Source organism: Camelus bactrianus, chromosome 25 (assembly GCF_048773025.1).
Source record: "Camelus bactrianus isolate YW-2024 breed Bactrian camel chromosome 25, ASM4877302v1, whole genome shotgun sequence".
Lineage (NCBI taxonomy): Eukaryota > Metazoa > Chordata > Mammalia > Artiodactyla > Camelidae > Camelus > Camelus bactrianus.
The window spans coordinates 38903680-38924402 of NC_133563.1; the positions used below are offsets into that span (position 1 = coordinate 38903680).

General features: G+C 55.0%; 1 protein-coding gene across 7 annotated transcripts; it reads right to left on the reverse strand.

Annotated features, from left to right (window-relative positions):
• Window positions 1–1401: 1401 nt before the first annotated feature.
• ZNF7 (zinc finger protein 7) lies at window positions 1402–14732 on the reverse strand. 7 transcript variants are annotated; one of them, XM_074352780.1, is made up of 5 exons: window positions 14204–14732; window positions 12834–12878; window positions 12356–12482; window positions 8388–8504; window positions 1402–7008 (listed from the first exon to the last, which is right to left on the reverse strand). In XM_074352780.1, exons 2-5 carry the CDS (start codon window positions 12834–12836, stop codon window positions 5225–5227), a joined length of 2031 nt encoding a protein of 676 aa, XP_074208881.1. In that variant the 5' UTR covers window positions 12837–12878; window positions 14204–14732; the 3' UTR covers window positions 1402–5224. The 7 variants fall into 7 exon arrangements, with proteins under 7 accessions (XP_074208881.1, XP_074208882.1, XP_074208883.1 ...); XM_074352781.1 differs by having other exon boundaries at window positions 12834–12881; XM_074352782.1 differs by having other exon boundaries at window positions 8388–8501; window positions 12834–13001; window positions 14204–14320.
• Between the last annotated feature and the right edge of the window lie 5991 nt (window positions 14733–20723).

A 20723-nucleotide genomic window follows, 5' to 3' on the forward strand; every position in this document is an offset into this window, starting at 1 on the left:
AAGTTTACAGGTGCAGGTCTAAGCCCCACCACGCGTGTTAGCACGTCAGGTCTCCCCACTTCGCAGGTGAGGAAGCGCAGAGGTTTGTGTCTTGCCCAGCGTCACACAGCTGATGTGGGGGGCAGATGTTCTGTTCGTGAGCCTTCCCTCCCCACCTGGCCTGCATCTGCTGACTTTGTGGGCGTGTGAACCCGGAGAGTGGCAGGAGAGGCAGTGAGTGTCCCTGGGGGCTTCCAGAGACTCTCGACGCGGCCTCATATACCCTGAGCAGCTGTTGGCCCAAGGACACACATTCCGGGTTGAAAGCCATACCCTGGGGGCTTCTGTTGCGCAGGATGAGTCCAGCGAACGCCTGAGACTCTGTGGTGCCGAGCCGCACCTGGCAGCAGTGGAGCAGCACCTCCCAGGTGGCCCTGGTGCTGGCATCCGTGAGACACGCACAGACCCCTCCCCCAGGGACCCCTGGGAGGAGGCCGGAGCTGCCGCTTGGACGCCCCCTCACCCTCTCGGCTGTCCTCGGAGGTGGGGGCGCTCTTCTGCTTCTAGACGGGCTGGCTGAGTCTCAGACAGTCAGCACCAGGTTTGCACGCCCTCCTGCCCACCAGGCCACAGAGATCCCTTGTCCTCCTGCGCCTTGCCAGAGCTTCTGGCTGTCTGTCTCCACCGCTACGTTGGGGTGTCCTCCCTGCTAGTCCGCTCCTTGCGCCTCTGGAGGGAGGTCTGATGATGGTCAGCAGACTCTGGGAGGCCCCTTGCTGTGAGTAGGGGTCAGGGCGGGATGGTTGCTCCCCTGCTCCCCCTCTGCCCCCGGAGGCCCTGTCTGGGCTTTTCAGGACACTGGTCAGGAACTGCAGGGTCAGAACACCACGCTCCATCATTCTCCATCTTGGGAGACTGGACTTGGTGGCCCTGCCAACTGTTTAGCAGAGCCCCTGCGGCCAGGAGAGGGGAGCACAGACTTGTACGGGGACCTTGGCTGAGTTCCTGACGTCTGATGTTGCAAATTCTGGGTTGTCCTTGTGTTGGAGCCCCTGTGCTTTTGTCTTGAGGGACAAGGAGGCCACAGTGACAAGACATCCAGTACAGCTGGTGAGACACAGAAGGTAGGGAGCAGGATGTTCCTGGGACTGCTGGCTCCCGAGGCAGGGCTGGACAGAGAGGGTGAAGGCCGCACCCACGGCTCTGGCCTGACCATGGGAGCAGGGGCAACAGACAACATCCAACTGGAGGGTATCTCTCCAGCCATGGGGCACAGACTGGCAGGCCAGCGGGGGTGCTGCTCACCTACATCCTCAACTCGGGGGTTGGTGAACTTTTCTCTGAAGGGCCAGAGTAGTTTAGCTTTTCAGGTCGTTAAGGATTGTCAGCTGTCATTGCACAAACACAGCCAGAGACAACATCTAAGTAAATGGGCACATTGTTTCAACAAAGGTTTCATGGACATTGAAGTTTTAATTTCATGTTACAAAATTATGTTTCAACCATTTAAATACCAGGGCCGTACAAAACCAGGTGGCGGGTGGGCGGTGGCTGTAACTGCTGCATACCCCTCAGCAGGGCTCTCACCAGGCTGGGGTGGCCAAGGTGCCCCCAGGCTGTAGAGGGACTGTCCACCTTCATCTGTGGTCAGCCTCCACCCTGGACCTGGACTTGAGGCGAGGGGCCAGCCCCACCCACCTTCGTCCCAGGCCTGAGTAAGACCTTGCTCCTGGAAAACCACTCCCGTTTTATTGACTTTATTTAGATCTCTGTGGAAATTCTTGATGCTGGAAGACTCTCTCTTCTGTGGGGCTCTAAAGCCCCAACGCATCATTCACCCATTCAACAAACATTTTCCAGGCTGAGTGCAAGCCACATGCACTGGGGACATAAAGATGTAAAAGATCACCTGGGCTCTGCACACACCCCACCACCACTGTGTTTGTGAAGCTTCCAGGAACCCCAAAATGTCATAAGTCAAAGCTTAATCTGGTAATGAGATAAAAAGCAACTTCAGGTTAAAATTATGGGTTTAATTTATTGTCTCCAAAAGAGAAAGCTAAAGTATTTAAAAATCTACTCTGAAAGAATTCAGGAAATTCTTAAAAGGAGTTTATTGTTGCATTTACTGAAGCCCAAATTGGGAAATATAGCTTCCAAGTAGAACAGAATATTCCAGAACGTGCCCCACCTGGCACGGAGCCCTCTCCTCTCCCTCTGCAGAGGGACCAGCACGCCCCACGTGTGTGCCGGGATCTTAAACCCGTGCAGGGCTTGAATTCACAGCTCACCAACTGGCACACAAATACCGGGCGCCTTCACACAGATGAGCTAAGGAAGGGCCATCCCCTGCCCCGGCATACTAGTGCAGCCGATATTCCAGACTGGAGTGCAGGACTTCAGCTTTACTTCCATTGGATTCTTGGCTGTACTGGGACATTTCAATGCACAAACCACACTGAGAACTGAGAGGGAAAAGAATCCCTCAAAGCCTAGAGGCATGAAATTTTGACCCAAGTTAAGGAGGCAGGGCCAGCCAGGGTGGTGACGTGGCCTGTTGCCAGAGGCAGCTCGCAAACCCCTGGGCCAGCTGCGCCCCAGGGACCTTTACCTGGTTACGTGAAGCCCGGTTTCAGTGTAATTTTCAAGGGTTGCAAAACAGTCATCTTCTCCCCCACCTGCTTAAAACCGTACAAACCACTCTTGGCTCTCAGGTCTGTCAAAGGCAAGCCAGATTTCACTGAAATGCTGACATTCACTTGAGCAAATGGGTGGGAAGTGGGCAGAGTGATAAGGAGCGCCCTCCCAACAGACCTTGAAGCAAAGCGAGGACACTGTGGCACTGGCTGCAGCGGAAGCAGCCGCCCTGCTGGGGAAAGCCCGTTTTCTTGGATGGGCGCACTTACAGGACTGACTGGCTTTAGGGCGGCCCAGACTGCTGGCCTCAGCTGGTGACTGTACCCGGCCTCACAAAGCAGGTGGCGGACTGTTTGGCCCCCAGGCTGCAGTCGGCCAGTCCCAGACTTAGGCTGTGTGAGTGCAGAGAATCCAGGACCTGAAGGAGACTTAAGGCCTCTTTGGGGCGGCCCGCAGGTGCTGCCAGGGGAAAGAGAAACATCCTTCTCAGGGCAGAATAGGGGGTCCAGGCAACCCTCCTCCTCTCTGTCATTACCAGGTAGTGGCCAGGAGGAGGCGATTCCCTTGTGGGGACAGTGCATCCAGTGACAGACCGCCTTCTGAGGGTGCACGGGCCGGGAGGTGGCGAGGGGGTAGGGCCTCAGGAGGTCCTGCCAGCACAGGCCAGTGCCAGGTGCCAGTGGACGGCAGGCATGTGGCAGGTCCACCCAGGACCTTGACTCTTGTCCCATTTTGGGGTGGCTCATAAGCCTAAAGTACTTGCGGCCACTCAGATGTGCCCACCTGTCCACCACCTGGCTGAGCACAGCAGCCATGGCGGAGACAGGAGGTCCCCAGTCTCTGCAGAGTCTGTAGACATCCCGGGACCTTGTGCGCTGACCCTCTGGACGCAAGTTCTGGGTGGAGCAGGGGTGGCCAGGGAGACAGGGTCACAGCTACTCAAGTGGGCACATTGATCTGTTTCGCGGTGCCTCGCACCCAGGGAGGGAACTCCTCCGAAGGTGCAGGTGCAGGTTGGGGGTCAGTCCTCATCCCAAGAAATGGTGCTGCAGCCTGGGAACCAGCATCCTAGTGCCAGGCTAAGCAGCAGCAGCTGGCAATCTGGCTGACCCGCTTCAGAGTTGGCGTCCCTGCCCACACACCAAACACAAACTCACGTGGACTCGACCATCCTGAACTCTGCTGTTCCAACACAACCAGAGAGCTCCAGACACCCCCCCCACACACATCCAGGCACACAGGGAGCAGCACCTGTTTCACGTGATACAAACCCACAGGCTGCTTTTGGGCCACGCCACACACAGTGATCGAGGCTGCAGTGTTCTGAGGACCTGCCCGTGGGCTTAACCAAACCAACGTGACAGTGACCCAAACAGTGTTGCAATAGATCCTGAAGTGACCTTCGCCCCTCAGGGTTACAGCCTGTCCAAATAAGACTCCTGGTCCCAAGCCTCAGCTGGTGAGTCCAGGACCCCGGGGAAGGGCTGGAGTCAGTGCTGCAGGGCAGCTCATCCTGTGGCTTGGAGCCTTAATTAGATCGCCCGTGAGGCTCTGCATGGTCCCAGCCCATGAGGCAGATTAACCAGAGCAGCTGATAGAGCAGAGGTCTTCCCTGCACATTCTTACCGTGCGTGCCAAGGAGGCCACGTGGCCCTGAACCCTGTACCCAGGTCGTTTCTCCAGGCTGTGCGGGCAGAGAAAACCTGGAGATGAGGCGATGCCCCCACCCCGCTGGCTCCCCATGGAGGGGCTTGGTCTTGTTCACGGCAAAAGCTGTTTCCCGGCTGATGTACACCTGGTGCTCCTGGAAGCCTGCGGGGGACCCTCGCGCCCATGCCGACGCCTGGTGAGCGGTTGCCTCCACCTACCGCCGCCTCCGAGAAAAGGTGCAGGCTCCCGTGTCTGCCTGCACACCTCCCAGCTCTGGCGGCTGGAGCTCTGAGGAAGTCCGGTCAGCAGCAATAAACAATCCACGTCCTGGCCTCTGAGAGGCAACCCTGGGCAGACGCGAGGCTCCTGTGGGGCTGGGATGGCAGAGGCTATGTGATGCAAGGGGCTGCCCATTTAACTCCTGCTCAGATGGGCAGCTAGGCCCTGGATTTGGGGAGGGCGGATGGCCCTGTCCCCAGCCCAGGTGCTGCTCCGCAGGTCTCGCTCCATCAAAGGCAGCTGCGCTGGCTGGCCTCCCCCTGGGCTGCTCTGCTGGGGGATGAGACTCAAAGGAGGCGGAGAAAGGAGTTTAGCACCCTGTGCACTGCTGCTAACACAAGCTGCTGAGGGCAGTCTGAGCGAGCAGTGCTTAAGGAAGACATTCTGGCTAACTTCTCACGGGGCTTTCCTCATGCCTCTTCCTCGTCCACTGTGAACTCAAGATGCGGCACGTGCGCACCCGGATGTGAGGGACACAGGCTTTACTGAAGGCGGTGAGGTCAGGCATGCCAGCAATAAACACACAGCTTGTACGAATCTGGATGGACATTCCCTTTCCTAAGAGAGCAAGTCTGGCTTGTTCCCAGCATTCTGAACCGTCAGGACAAATGATCCCACGTAAAGTAAGTTAAGGCTGTATGTATAATCACATTTAGACACATTTGCAAAGGTGAGAGGTCTATCCCATGTGAATTTTCTGATGCTGAGTAAGCCTTGAGCTGCGATTAAAAGCTTTGCCACATTCATTACATTTATAAGGTTTCTCTCCAGTGTGAATTCTCTGATGTATGATTAGATGTGAGCGCCACCTGAATATTTTCTCACATTCACTACATTTATGCAGTTTCTTGGCAGTATTAACCTTCTTACGGCTTACGTGGTTAGGCCCCTCCAGGGCATTCCCGTACTCATGATACCACTGGGCCCGAGTGTGGATGCGCTGGTGCTCGATGAGGTAGGAGCTCCGGCTGAAGGCCTTCCCGCACTCACTGCAACCGTAGGGCTTCACTCCCGCGTGAATGATCTGGTGCTGGAAAAGGGTGGAGTTTTGACTGAAGGCTTTCCCACATTCGCTGCACTTATAGGGCCTCTCCCCGGTGTGAACCCTTTGATGGATCGTGAGCTGTGTGCTCATACTGAAGGCTTTTCCACACTCGAGGCACTCATAGGGCTTCTCCCCTTTGTGGATTCTCTGATGGTAGATGAGGCTGGAGCTCTGGCTGAAGGCCTTCCCGCACTCACTGCACTCATAGGGCTTCTCTCCAGTGTGGATTCTCTGATGCTGAATGAGGTGTGAGCCCTGGACAAAGCCTTTCCCACATTCTTCACATTTAAATGGTTTTTCTCCAGTGTGAGTTCTCTGGTGGCGAATAAGCCGTGAGCTACAACCAAAGGCTTTCGAACACTTGTTGCATTTGTAGGGTTTCTCTCCGGTGTGAGTCAGCTGATGCTGACTAAGGCGGGAGACCCACCTGAAAGCCTTCCCACACTCGCCACACTTAAATGGTTTCTCTGTAGCGTGGGTCCTCTGAGGCACAAGGAGGCTGGGACCATCCGGGGTTCTTGGCAGTTGCAGTTTCTCCCCAGCGTGCATCCGCTGGTGCTGAGCTAGGGTTGAGCTCTGGCTGAAGGCCTTCCCGCACTCCCGGCATGGGTAGGGCTTCTCTCCCGTGTGAGTCCTCTGGTGCCTGACCAGCTGAGACTGCTGGCTGAAGGCCTTCCCACACTCCCGGCAGCCATAGGGCCTCTCTCCCGTGTGGACCCTCTGATGGTGGATGAGGCTAGAGCTCTGACCAAAGGCTTTTCCACATTCCTCACACCTGTAGGGCTTCTCTCCAGTGTGAATTCTCTGATGCTGAATAAGTTTTGAGCTCAGGCGAAAGGCTTTTCCACACTCAGTGCATTTGAATGGCTTCTCTCCAGTGTGGATTCTCTGATGCTGACTAAGCTGTGAGCACAGCCGGAAAGCTTTCCCACACTCCTCACATTCATATGGCTTCTCTCCATGCAAGTTACTTTGATGTCTCCCCTGTGAGCAATCAGATGATTTTTTCTGGCACTCTTGACATGGGTTAGATCTCTTCTGTGTGTTAATTTCCTGATGCAGAGCAACACCTGAAGCAGCTCTGAACCTCCTGCCACACATGCTGCACCTTCGGGAGGACCCCTGACTTTTATCAGGCTGACAGTTCAGGTGGGTGCTGCTGCCCAGCCCATCATACCCCTGGGCCTCCTCCTGGACAAAGGTCTTCCTGGGAACCACAGTCCCCGTGTTCAAGCAGCTCTTCTGGAAGCGGGAGCCTGGCTGACTCTCTGACCAGACCTCTGAATCAGAGGTGCCTCCAAAGCCAGGACTCTGAGGAAAATCCTGCGGAGGAGTTCTTACCCTTGCCATATGGGATCCTGATTTGACAACATCCACGTCCTCACAGGCCTGCTCTCCATCAGTCCCAATCGTGGAACCTGAAATAAGCAGGAGATAAAACTGCTCCGCATGCCCCGTGCTCAGAGAGAGGACAAAGACTGGGGTTGGGGTGCAGATCTTCCCTGGGACTGAGCCCCACCAGGACAGGACGCACTGAGCATGGAGACACCCCACGTGGGAAGGTGACACAAGTCAGTGCCTCTGAGAGTTCTCAAAATTTGGTTTCATTCATGCTGTTTTACCTTATGAATTCATTCAGCTACTGTGTGCATGGCAGAGTGCAAAGAGCCACCCCCACACGAGGAGGGCGTGTCATCCTACAGGGAACCAGTATGAAAAAAATCCAAAGTGAGCCTGAGAGGGTGGCAGGGTTAGTGAGAGGCAGGGTTAGGCTGAGAGGTCAGAGGCTCCTGGTTCCAGAGGAGGTAGAGTGAGGAAGAAAGAGGGACTGAACACTACAAACAGAAGGACGTTAGGTACCGAGAAAAATGAGGCACAAGAGCTGCTGAGGGGCACACGGGGGTGAGCCCAAGATGGCTGGGCATCGGGCTGTCCACTGGGTGGGGTTCTAAGCTGGACCTCAGGCCTGAACTCTGCATTCTCCAGCTGCCACCAAGCCACTCCAACTCCCACCTGACCATGCCCCCTTGCTGGTCGGCCCCTCAGCTTCCAGGTGGACATACTGGCTCCACCTTCCCGTGGATTTCTGGAGGGACCGCCTACCCCTGCCTGCTGTCCACATGGAGGACTGATGTGGCCGCCAGACAAGGAATATATAGGGACACCAGGAGCTGGAAGAGGCAGGAAGGCTCCTACCTTACAGGTTTCAGAGGGGACACGACCCTGCCAAGGCCTTGATTTTGGACATCTGGCCTCTAGGACAGAGAAGCCAAAAATCTCTGCTGTTTAAAGCCTCCAGTTGGTGGTGTTTTGTTATAGCAGTCCCAGAACCCTAACCCAGCCCTGGAGCCTGGTCTGGGAGGCTGGAATCACTCAAGCCCCTAGGAAGCTCTGGAGGGAGCTGCTGGCAGAAGCAGGAAACTGTCTCAGAGACACTCAGAGCCAAGCTTAGTGCCTCCCTTGGGTCCACACGTTTGTACCTTTGCGTAATAAGAGTATTAGTTGAAAAAAAAGAGCATTAGAAAAAGTAGAAACTGAACACAACGCGTTTCAGTAACAAACTTTTTGCCATAATCACAGGTGCTTTATGTTCTTGCTTTTCTGTAGCTCAGCCTCTCCTGAGCCCCTCCATGACTGCCCACACCTCCGAGCCGAGCCCATGGTTTCCCAGCTGCAGGCGTGGCCACTCCCAGGGGTCTGCCTCTAGCCTCCAACCTGCAGCCCTCGTGGGCACGGGCGCTCCGGACTCCTCCTCACCTGTGCCTGGAAGCCTCCCCACCACAGGCCCGAGCCTCACCTGTCTGGGAGGCCCTCGTTGCCTCTCTCCCCTCTGCTCCCTGCAGGTCGAGGACCCAGGGCTCCTGTCCCTGTTCCAGCCGGGAAATCAGCTCAGGCTTGAAGACCAGGAATCCTGCTGTGGGGGCGGCAGAGGAGGAGACGGCATCAGTGTGGCAGGAGTGCAGGGTGGGGCTCAGCCTTCCCTGGATCCCAGAAGGAAAGGAGCCGGGGGCTGCTGAACGCCTATTGTGGGTGAGGTCTGGGCACAGGGGCCCTTCTTGTCGGATCTGGACACAGAGGAATGCCGGGACTCCCACCCTGTCCCTGTCTCCATCTGCAGGAAGGCCAAGATCCCCAGGGAACCCTGTCTGCAAAGTACAGGCCAGCTCTGCCCCAGGCACTGCCAGCACTTCCCTCGGCAGAGACAGGCAGTCCCTCAGCGCAGAGGAGGTAGGAGTGGTTAAGAAACGAGACAAACAACAACAAACCAACAACCAAAACAGATGTTAAATCAGAAGGTGAGAAAGGCCAGTCTTCAGTTGGCAGCCCCAGCCTCAAGTCCTCACACGAAGCCCTTGGGGCGTCAGCAGTCAGGGGAGGGGTGCAGATCCCGGGCACCCACCTGGCACTGGCCTTCTGGGGCTGCCGTCCCCACGTGTGGGGAGGTTGTGTGGTGTGCTCCTGGCCCATCCCTCTGGCTGGGCTCCCCTCAGGTTTCCCTCAGGCCGTGGGGTAGGAAAGGCAGGCAGAGATCCTCGGTCGAAGGCCTCAGGTGACGGCAGGACCCCACGCTCAACAGGAAACAGGTGTTCTTGCCAAGCACACATGGACCATTCACCCCGGGCCAGCCACAGAGGGAGTCAGAGCACAGGCCACAGAACAATACCACCGACCGTGCCCAGTGCAAACGCCAACTAGACGTGCCAGCAGTCCCAACAGGGGCACAAACCTGTCAGCCCCTTGGACACTGAATAACAAATGACTATGAGTCAAAGTTTGTAGGAAGCGGCTGAAGCGGTACTCACAGACAGAATTTTCTATTTTTAAATGCATTTACTAGAAACAAGAATGGTAAACATAAAAAAGGCAGACATTACATTCAAGGAGTTGGAAACAAAATCCCTGCCAAAAAAAAAAAACCAAAAACAACCCAAAAGCTGGTTCTTTGAAAAGAGGAACACAGTAGCCTTGTGGCAAAACTGATCAAGGTCAACATGGTGAAAAGATGCTGCCAAAAAATAAAATAAACAAGGGAAACAAATACAAACACAACAGAGATTAAAAATGAAGAGTATTACAAACAAACACATGACCCCCAAATTGAAAATCTGAATGAATAGATCAATTTGTACAAAAACTAAAAAAGACAAAATTCAATACACTCATATGATTAAAAACAAAACTCCTTAGCCAACTTCTGTTCTTAGTCAGATGCATTCATTGCCTTTAAAATCAGAACAAAACAAGCATGTACGCAGAAGTCCTAAGGGCACTGGTACTCTGGCCATCGCCAGCCATCAGGACACGTGGGGACAGGAGGGAGAACACCCAGGTCTCGTTGGCAAGCTCTCCTAGAACATGACACCAGAAAAAGCAGAGACCCGACTCGGTGGCCAAACACAAGATCTACCTCCAAAACCAGCAGTAACCGGCTAGAAACATGGTAACATAAAAATGATACAGTCACAAAACAACCTAAAGAATCAAACATGAGACCACTCGGGAGAAAATTCCAAGCCTCTAACACAGTAAGTGAGATAATGGAGACCATTCCACGATCCTCGATGGGAACAGTTAACAGAAAGGTGCCAGCTCCCTTCATGCTATCTGCAAATTCAAACCATTCCCAATTTCTGAGGAACTCTCACTCATTCTAGACTTACATGAAGCAACTACCCTGCCGGCCTTGAGTAGGTAAGGGAAACTTTAAAAAGGATAAAGAGAGCTGCCCGCCAGGTGTTAAAACTGCAGAGTCAAAGCAAAAAAGAACAATGATGATAAAACAACCAAATAAAAAACAGCGAGCTGGCCCAGAGAGACCCAAGCTCGAAACACACCGTCAGGGCAGCTCCGCAATCAGCCAGGAAGAGTGGACAGTGTAGTGCTGGGAAAACGGCTGTGTGTGTGTACAGAGAAAAGGATTTTACTTAATTACACACAAATGTGGAGCCCAGACCTAAACGAGACAGATGAACTACCAAATCCACATGAAGAACTGCAGGCCGTCTCTGTGACTTTGGAGTAAGAAAGAGCTTCAAAGGTACAACTCGTAAGGCAAAAACTGATTTAATTGACCTCAGAGTGAGCAAACACGAAAGAATGGGAAAGATAATTACAAAGCACAACACCTGTGTGGTGTCACCACACAGGATGTAGCCTAACATCGGCCTAAAGAGCACGTGCACGTCTGAACGTGGGTCACACCTGGGACCTGCTGTCCTCGGCTGGGGGCGGTGACAGCTGAAGCGACTGCATGCATACAGGCACGGTGGCAAGTCACAGCACTGTCCTGCTCTCTGCAGGAGTGACCGCACAGGCAGGAGGCCGTGGAGGAAGAGCAGCGGGGTGCACGTCCAAGACTGGAGAAGCAAAGTGCTGCGGACCAGGGACTGCAGTTCAGTCTCTGGCAAATCGGCCCACGTGTGCAAACCAGGCACAAGACAGGAGGCCGGGCATGGCGACCAGATCCACACAGAAGGAGCGGCCGCCAATGTTGGGCACCAGCCTTGCCGATGGGAGGAAACCCAGCAACACTTAAAGGCTCAGCCCTCAGGCTCCCAAGGGCCCACAGACGCCAGTAGGTGAAAGCATGAACACAGAAACCAACGCACCAGAAGACAGGAGGGGACATGAGCAACACCCAAGCCAACTCTCTCCTCTTGTCCTTCCCATTCTAGCTCACTGGCGCACGGTAAGCCACGTCTAAGGGGGTCTAAGAGCGCTCATAAAAAGTATAAAAAATGTTTACGGAATAAGAAAAAGTCGTGCGGCAGTATAATCAGCAGCATTCTACTTCTTGTTGATACATAAGATAATGACGTGTCTCACAACGTACAGTACCTCGGATTCAATGAAAGCCAGCAATCAGAAATAATAAACACATTCAAACCAGTAAGACCCAGTAACCCCAGCAGAAAACAGGCCAAAGCTTTGAGCACTTTACTGAAGAAACCTGGCTTTGCCTAATGCTAATGAGAGGGAAGAGGTGCTCGGGGTGAGCACTGATCAGAGAGCCGCAAGTTCACAGCAGGCAGGCTCACCAAGTGCTCTACTGCGTGGATTACAGGAGAGCAGAGAGGGACAGGCCTGGTCCCACCCCTCTGCTGCGCGAGCCCACTCCTGGCCCCCCACCCAGTGCTCTCTCAGTGGCCCAGGTGCTATGTGTGATGGGGCTAAAGACCCTGTGGGGCCAGCACAGCGGGGGCACACCCTCCCCCACAAGGGTACAATCCAAGCCATGGGCTTGTAGCACAGTAAGAGAGACAGGCTTGAAGTGCGCTGGAGCGTCTGCCTATGGCGGTGGGGGATGGGAGAGGAAGATGGTGGCAGGCAGGAGGAGAGAGGGGAGGCAACAGCCTCCACATAGAGGTCCCTGGGGCATTGCTGCCACCCAGGCTTCAGTTGTACAACCATTTCCTTGGATCCCATGAGCCAATAAGTTCCATTTTGTTGTTTACTCTGTTTGGATTCTGTTTCTTACAGTAAGCTTATCTATTGACCCAGGCAAAAAAGAGGCTTCGTTAGCTCCCAGAAGTCCACCTACACAGTGAGGACTGAATCGTGATGTGCGCAAAGCTCAGAGCTTGCCTGGCTCACCGAGACCCTCCCGGGTCAGCTTCTGACCCACAGAGACTCACAGGTTCAAGGCCCCTGTCTAGCCTGAGAGGGCTTGACCATACAGCCTCCACATCCCCAGCCCCTAGCAGAGGCCTGGCTAGGTGGACACTGACTGATGGTGCGGCACAGGGAGTCCAGGTGAAGCCTCACCTAGTCCGGCCACGCTGCTGTGGTTCTCCAGCATCACTTCCTTGTAGAGGGCCCTCTGGCCAGGGTCCAGACACTGCCACTCCTCCCGCGAGAAGTGCACAGCCACATCGCCAAATGTCACAGCCTCCTGAAAGGACACACCGGGGCCCATGGGTGCCAGCCCCATACTGGCGCTGCCTAACGGGGCGTCTCAGGCACATGCACAAGCTGGGTGAGGCTGTCACTGGGCCCTGTGGCTCTAAAATCAAGGGGATAGACAGTACTGGCGGGGGGCGGGCAGACCATGCTGATCTACAACTCTCTGCAGGGGCCTCAGGCTGGGCCCAGAGTGGCCATGGGCACACCAGAGCCTGGCGAGGACCAAACAAGGAGCCGAGCAAGGGCCCGGGGCCAGGCCCAGGAACAGGGTGGGTGCCCAGAGAAGGAGGTAGGGGTCCTCACAGGACAAGCGAGGGGATGAAGGAAGTCAGACTCCTACCATGAGGTTCGGTGTGCGGTCATCCACGCGTCCAGGCCGAGAGACCTGCTGGCAGTTATGAGAGTGAGATCAGGGTCTTGGAGTAAGAGGCTGACTTCCAGGCTAGATGAGGGAGTACCGTGTTCTCAGATCCTTCACCTCCAACCCCAGATATTTTCTGGCAGTGACCTGGGGCAGGGTCAAAGAGGCCATGGCACTTGAGTATCTGCCCCCCGAAGCTTCATTCATCTTTCAGAGTGTGTGGCGTGTGTGACTCACTCCACAGAAACATAATGGGTGATTGCCACATGCTCCACTAAGCAATGGGAATTCAGGAGTGAACAATGCACAAGGACTCTGCCTTCACAGAGCAGTCTAGTGGAGGAAAGAGTTAAACGATCACACACACAAACGCCAAATTACAACCATGATAATAGCATGGAAGTACAAGGAACTCTGAAAGCATTTACAGTAGGAAATGCTGATTTAGTCTGATGGGTCACTTCCCCTAGAAGCTAACTCAGGCAAGGTAAGGGAGTGGGAGAGGGTACCCTAGACAGCAGGAACAGCTTGTGCAAAGGGCACGAGGCAGGAAGGAATGGGCTGAGTAAGCCAGAGGGGCTGGATCACAGACAGCAAGAGGAAGCATGATGCACTGGAGGCTGGAGCGGACAGGAACCAGAAGGATGGACTGCAGGGAAAGAAGAGTGGATGCAGGACCCCACCTCCCATCCCCAGTACATAAACTCGGCCCCCTCCCCAGGCATCCCCCTAGGAGGTCAGAATGAGAAGTGAGTTCCTGGAGGTGGGGGTTGTCTCAAAAAGTGGTTTGAAGGCAGAAGCCCCAGGCCGGGAGCACAGGGAGGCTGACCCAGGCAGCAGTGACCACTGTCAGGCGCGCCCCCATCTGGGCCTGACCAGGAGGCCCGCGGCTGCCAGTGCTGGATCCTGGGTCCCCGGCTGCGAGTTGCAGGCCCAGAGCAGCAGCCAGAATTCAGAGAAGATAAAGACCCGCCCCCTCCCAAAGCACAGCCCTTTTCGTCACTGTCACTAAGTCTAGGTCTTCGAGGGGCAGTGAGTGAGGGGAAGAGAGGGCCAGGGGTGGGGATCCCCTGGGGCAGGCCTAGATCTGGCTGGAGGACCACGAGGCTGGCGCGCGGCCGGATCTGCCGGACTCCGCCTCCCGCCTCCGCGGGCCCAGGCGGCCGCGGCTCGCCCACCGCCCCCGCGGACTCTCCGAGCCACCCGCGCTTCCCCGCCGAGGCCCGAGCAGCGCGGGGCCCGCAGCGTCGCAGGCGGGAGGGCGCGGGGCCGCCGGCAGCCACTCCGCCCGAGGGCGAGGAGCACGTGGGCCGCCCAGGCCCTAACCCGCGCGGGTCGCTCGGACTCACCCGCCCCGGGGCCGCCCGAGGCTCCACACGCGCGACGACGCCGGAAACGGGCCCCGAACGCCCGCGCCCACTCTGTCCCGGAGACTTCCGGCCGCTCTGGGCGGTTCGGAGGCTCGGGCGACTCGGTGGTTCCCAGCCCAGCAGCCCGGTGGGCAGGCGGCGGGGCCAGATCGTCCGGGAAAAGACGCGTCTGGGGAGTGAGGCGGCGGAGCCGGGGCTGGTGCGTGGTTTCTCTCCTCCCAGGACGGGGAGGAGCGGATCCCGGTGGAGCGAAAGAGAGCCTGAGGGTCGCCCGGGCCGGTCCCGCGCACCTCGGGTCACCAGTCCCGGGATCTGTGTCCGGGCTTCTCTGTAGCTGAATGCAACCGCTGGGCACGTTCCAGGCCCCAGGACTACGGAGACTCCCCTATCCAGGCCTTGCCCCGGGGGCAGCAGCCAGCTGGCGGCGCAGAGAAGCTGTGTGGAAAGATCAGGTGTTCTGAGCCTGGTGGAGCAAGTGGTCCAGGCCGAGGGCACCGCAGAGTTGGGACAGGGCACCGACAGGCCAGAGATGAGGCTAGGAGGGCCCTCAGGAAGGTTGTGGACCACCGAGAGACGGAGAAGCCCAGGGGAGGGTCGTCACCCGGGACGCCAGGCTGGGGTCCCTGGCTGCGTCCCAGGGTCGCGGGGTTCGGGGAGCAGGACAGCCCAGAACCTGCCGAGAGACCGGGTGGGATGGGACCCCAAGCGAAGGGCGGCGCGCCCCGAAGTCAGGTCAGGGCTTCTCTTCTCTGCGACCCCAACCATCCCCAGCTTCGTGTGGACCCCGGGGCAATCTGTTCTGCGTGTTCTCCCAGATCCAGGCTCTACCCTGTCTGTGGGGGCAGGCTCACCCCGAGTTCCTTGGGACCCGGGAGGAGCCTCCCCATCAGGGGCCAGGCCAAAGCACCGCAAAAGCCTTGGGTAGGACGCTGCCTTCGTCTTTGGGGGCTTGGGTAGGACGCTGCCTTCGTCAGCTTCCACGTGCGGCTCCGGTCCTGGGAGGTCTTCACCTGAGGGTTTGCTCTGTGCCTGGCTGACCCGCAGTTCACACCCTGCAACCCTGAAGGTGGGAAGGGCGGGGCACAGAGTGCGCAGATCTCTTCGCGGGGAGGACCCTGACACCCGACTCCTAACGATCCAAATCCCGGGGTCGCTCAGAGCCACGGAGAAATCGGGCAGAAGCCAAAGGAAGGAAGTGGGCGGGGTCGGCCCCCCGACAGCCTCCTACCAGAGGTCGAGGCCGAAGGGAAAAACAAATGCGCTCGGAGGAACCAGCTCCTCTCCCTGAGCCTCTGTGCCCCGTGGTCCCGGCGCCCCCACCCGACGCCCCCGCGTCTCGATCCCAACTCTCCCATTCTCACTTCCTCCCTGGTTATGCTCAGAAAGCATCTGTGCAAAGGATGATTAAACAAGTGAATGGAGAATGGGGAAAGACAGGGAATACGCCTGCTTCCCAGGCGCCCTCCAGGTCCTGCCCCCAAACAAGTGCATCCAGGAATGACCCTGGTACACTGAGCACACTGGTGGTCCCGACCTACCGGGAGCCTTCCAGCTGGAAGATCTTCACACAGCACCACCCAGACTTGGAGATCCTGGCAAGCCTGAAGTGCTCAAGGTGAGGGGGCAACCCCAGGATGACACAGGGAGCAAGAGCAGGAGCCAGGGCTGACGTTTGGGTCTGCAGACTCTGAGGACAGAGCCGTCTCAGCCACCACGAGAGCCTGGGCCTGGTGACCAGGTGTCCGCCCAGCAGACACTTGGGCAGAGTTGAGGGTGCAGGTGTCAAGGTGCTGAGGGTGCTGCGTAGGAGTGTGGGTCAAGGGGACTGCATCCAACCACTACAGGCTCTTCCAGGGCCTCCCCACCTCAGTCCCATAATCCTCCCTGAGCCTCGGACCCACTGAGCAAACAGACTGTTGACAGACAGGGGCCTGTATGGTCCCTTGAATGGTCACTGTGCCCCTTCTCTTTGCCAGACCAGATGGCTTTCCAGTTATTCCAGCCTGGAATTGGGATTGTATCCCAGGGGGAAAGCCCAGTTTAAAAATCATTTCAAAGGATGTATTTCCAAGGCCGCTTTCTGCATTCTTGTAGATGGCCCAGAGCAGTAATATTTTCCACAAACTGGAACAGAGCCCCACTGAGGGCCATCACCATCTGTGTGCACTCAAAGGTCCCCTGGCATGTTAAAATGTACCTTGGGTTTGTTTTAATCAGGGATGGTAAGACATGCAGACTCAGAAATGAAGGAAGATGTTTGTATGCACAGGTCTCGAGAAACAGGAAGCAGGGCACACCATGCAGGGCTACACAGGGAAGCGCCAGGTTGGTCAGGAGGCAGAAGAGGGAGAGAGAGTGTGGCCCAGGGCCTTTAGTGGGGTTTCTGCAGCAAGGAATGGGTGAGGCAGGGCAGGTCCTCTGAATTAGCTAAGGACCATATGGTTTGAGTAACTTCAACAGGCTACAGGCTGTAGGAATGGTCTGTAGTTGTCTGACACCTGGCCCTGGGGTGATTTAGGGCAGGGGATATTGGTGTGGTATGTGAGTTTGATATAGGAGATAGCTGGGAGTCAGCTCTGGATTGGTTGGTTTGCATCAAAGCCTTGCTCTCAGGGCTTGTTTGCTATCTCTAGGAATGCCTTTTGGATCTAGCCTTGCTTGGCTCAGAAGCTGGCAGGCAGAACCAGGAGACCCCAGAACCCTGAACAGAAGCAGAAATTCCCTGAGCCCCCAGGGAAATGTCACCTGAGGAGGTCAGGGGCTCGGAATCCTGAGAGCTAAATGAATGAAGAGCTGAAGGTGGGTACCAAGGGGTCCTGAGGAGGTGGGTCGCAGGGGCCCCAGGTCACAGGCCTGTGCTCCTGACTCCTGCCTGTACTCAGGTTTTTCTCACCTGGACCCGAGTCTTTCAAAGCAGAGCCTGTGATATGCCATCTCTCTCCTGTGCTCAACAAAGACCACACGTGCTGAACAGAAGCTTGTTTGAAAGACTAACTAACCTCTGGGCCAGCAAACTTATTTTTCTTTAAAGGGAAATAAAAGCTGAAAAACAGGATTTCCAGAAACAAAACACTTTCCTTCACTCAGAACGGGGATTCAAGCTTAATCAGGATGGAATCCAAATATGGAAAAAATATGGCTGAAGAGTGATTCAGAGATGCACATTTCACAAAATTCACTTTCCTAGATTGTCACTAGTATTTTTAGGTTCTTTTCCAAGAGGAAAGCTGCTTCCTGTTAGTACCCATTTGGATACTGCAAGTTAAAAGTCAGGGCTCATACCCATCAGGATGGCTACTATCATAAAAACAGAAAACAACAAGTGCTGGCAATGATGTGGAGAAGTTGGAACCCTTGTACACTGCTAGTGGGAATGTAAATTGGTACAGCCACTATGGAGAATAGTATGGGGGTTCATAAAAAATTAAACATGGAATTATATGATCAATCAACTCCACCTCTGGATATACACACAAAAGATTTGAAAGCAGGTTCTCAAAGAGATATTTAAATCCATGTTCATAGGAGCATTATTCACAATAGCCAAAAGGTGGAAGCAGCCCAAGTGTCCATCTACAGATGATGGATAAGCAAGATGTGGTCCATACATACAATGGAATGTTACTCAACCTGAAAAAAAAAACCTGTTACATGCTACAGTATGGATGAACTGGGAGGACATTGGGCTAAGTCAATCTAGAGTAGTCAAAATCATAGGGACAGAGGGTAGAATGGTGGTTGCCAGGAGCTAGGAGTAGTGGTGGGTGGGGAGTTACTCTTTAATTGGGACAGAGTTTCAGTTTTGCAAGATGAAGAGTTCTGGAGATGGATGGTGGTGATGGTTGCACAACAATATGAATATACTTAATATCACCAAAATGGCTAAGATGGTAAATATTACATGTTTTACCACACTTTAAGAAGTTGGAAAGAAAGTCAAGGCTGAAAAATGGGCTTCTTTTGTTTGGAAAAAGGGCACTTTGAGTATATTCTTAGCTTACTTAGAAAACCACACTCTACAAATCCTTCAGGGACTTGCTAATATTTTTTCAAAATCAGAAGGAAATCCCCTTTGTGCTCATGCTAGTGAGCTGAGATTAACTCAAAGTGAAAGCATAAAGGCCCGGTCATGTATGTTTCCTGGACAATTCCAGAATATTTGGTTCTTCTTTAGAAAAACAACAAACGAGGGTGGATGAAACAGGTCCAACATGTAACACACTGCATGTGTGCTGGACAAGGGGAAGGGTGGAAAAAAGGAGCTGTTTGTGGCTGCAGAGGGATGGGTGGACTAACAAGGACCCACTCACAATCCCCTGAACATCCTAGAGGCAAAGGGTACCCTGCCTTCAGGCCCTCTGAGGCCCCCAAATGCAGATAAACCCTGAGTGGCTTCCCAGCCGGCTTGTTGAGCTGGTGCCAGGGCCAGGCATTTGTGCCTCTGTGTGTCCCTGAGACAGAGAGTGATCCCCCTGCCTGCTTGCTCTCCATGCTGTTCCTTTAAACCCAATGCGGGCAGGCTGATGCCAAGAGCCAGAGGCAGGAGACAGGAACGCTTGGGAGCCACCACCCCGAGTCACCTCCTGCTCCTACAGGATCTTACTGTGGCCCTCTAATGCCCTTTAAGTGTCAAGCTCTCCAAGGCCCTCCCTGACGCCCTTTTCATGCTCCAGTGGTGAATTTACCAAAACCCTCAGTCATTTCCGGATGTTCAGACTGCCCTGAGCCTGTACTCCCCAAGGAGTTCCACGCCCAGGGACCAGATGCCACCTGGATGCCCCCAGTCATACCCAACTTCACCAGCCACACCTCTCAGACACCTCCAGGTGGCCTGGCCTTTGTCACTAGGTCTCCTGAGGCAGAGCCCTGGGAGTGGGCTGCCTCCCTGCAGGCTGGCCTCGAGCACCCACCTGGCACCTTCCCAGCATGGTCCCCAAGGTCCCCCTGTGCCCAGCCTAGCCATTCCTGGGATGGAAGTCTGTGTCCATTCTGCCCCGCTCCTGGGGCTGTTGCCACCCTGATTCACACCTTCTTGGGCCACAGTCCTTAGAGATGCCCTCGGCTCCACACGCCTCTCTCCAGGCTCCTTTCTCAGCCAGGCCCCTCTGGCCATATCCTACTCACTCTTGCTCTGGCTGTGGGGACCCCTGCCCTCTAGCTGTCCTCTCTTCCAGCGCCCCCAGGAAGAGACATGACCCAGCCTCCCCAGCAATCGGAAGGGATCTGTGCACTTCCAAGGCAGGACCCCACGCTGCCAGGAGCCATTCCACCAATGTCGATGCCCCTTGACAAAGTCGGGGCAAAGTGGCCGTGCGGATTGCAAAGCAGTCGTCACTCTGGAAAATACTGGCATTTCCTTCTGTTGTTCATAATGCCTATAGTTGGATTGGGGATATCTTTGGGATACATGGGCTTTACAATTTACAAATTGTACAGGATGATTCTCAATCTGGGGAAATAATAGGGGCTATGACGATGACTGTGCAGGGCAATCCAAACAATGGAAATTTCAATGAAAGTACTTGGGAACAAATCAAAAGATCAGGGCCCCCATGGTGTGTCATGCCTCAAGCCCTAAAGACAATGTGTTCCATCAGATCTTTAAGAAACATAAGATAGCTATCTATAAGTTAGACTGCTTTCCTTGTAGGTAATAGGAACATTAATCAGCCCACTGTCTGGGTTCCAGGCGCCAGTTGGCTGGGACCCTTGTGACCTTTTCTTCTTGTGCTTGTTTTTGTGAAATAGTCTTCGGTTAGGAGCTGTTCTTAGGGATAAAATTGAGAATGGGTTAAGGGGTAATGATTAACTAAGTAAAAGGCTAAGAGGAAAATTTAAGAAATCATAAGGGTGATGACGTTCAGCCAAGTCGAAAAAGGCCCATGACCACATCCGGGTATGGAAAAAGGTCAACAGAGTAAACAATGAAGGTGTAAGAGTCAACTTGGCCACAATGTGAAATCACCTGTCTGATAAAATTGTATAAATACCACAAATAAAGAAAGCCTTGCAGAGTTGCCTGCATGGTGATTAAACCTTGACTGGCTCTCTCACTGTTTCGCCGATGCTGTCCATCCCTGGGTACTCCTGGACCTGTTGGAGTGGGACTCCAGCACCACACCCTGCCCCTGGGCCGCCCCAAGAGGTGAACTGAGCTCAGCCAGGAGGACACATCAGGTGAGTCACATCCCCGGTGACTATGGATTGGCTTGGGCACAGACTGAGTGGGTGTGGTGGCCCGTGAAACCAGGGGGATGACAGCTGGGCAGATCACTTCAGTTAACCAGTGCAACTGAGAAGGAAGTGGTGGGGCTGGTCCTGGAGGGGCTTCTGTGCCCGGCTTAGCCAGGCTTGGATGCAGATGCTGCAGGGCTCTGGGTGCTGAGTGGAGCCCGCTCTACCCATGGAAGCAGGAGAGAGACCTCAGCAAGGCCGTCAGGACGAGGTCTGTAAAGTTCAAATCAACACCTCTGCCTCAGGACCTGCCAGGAGGAGCTGT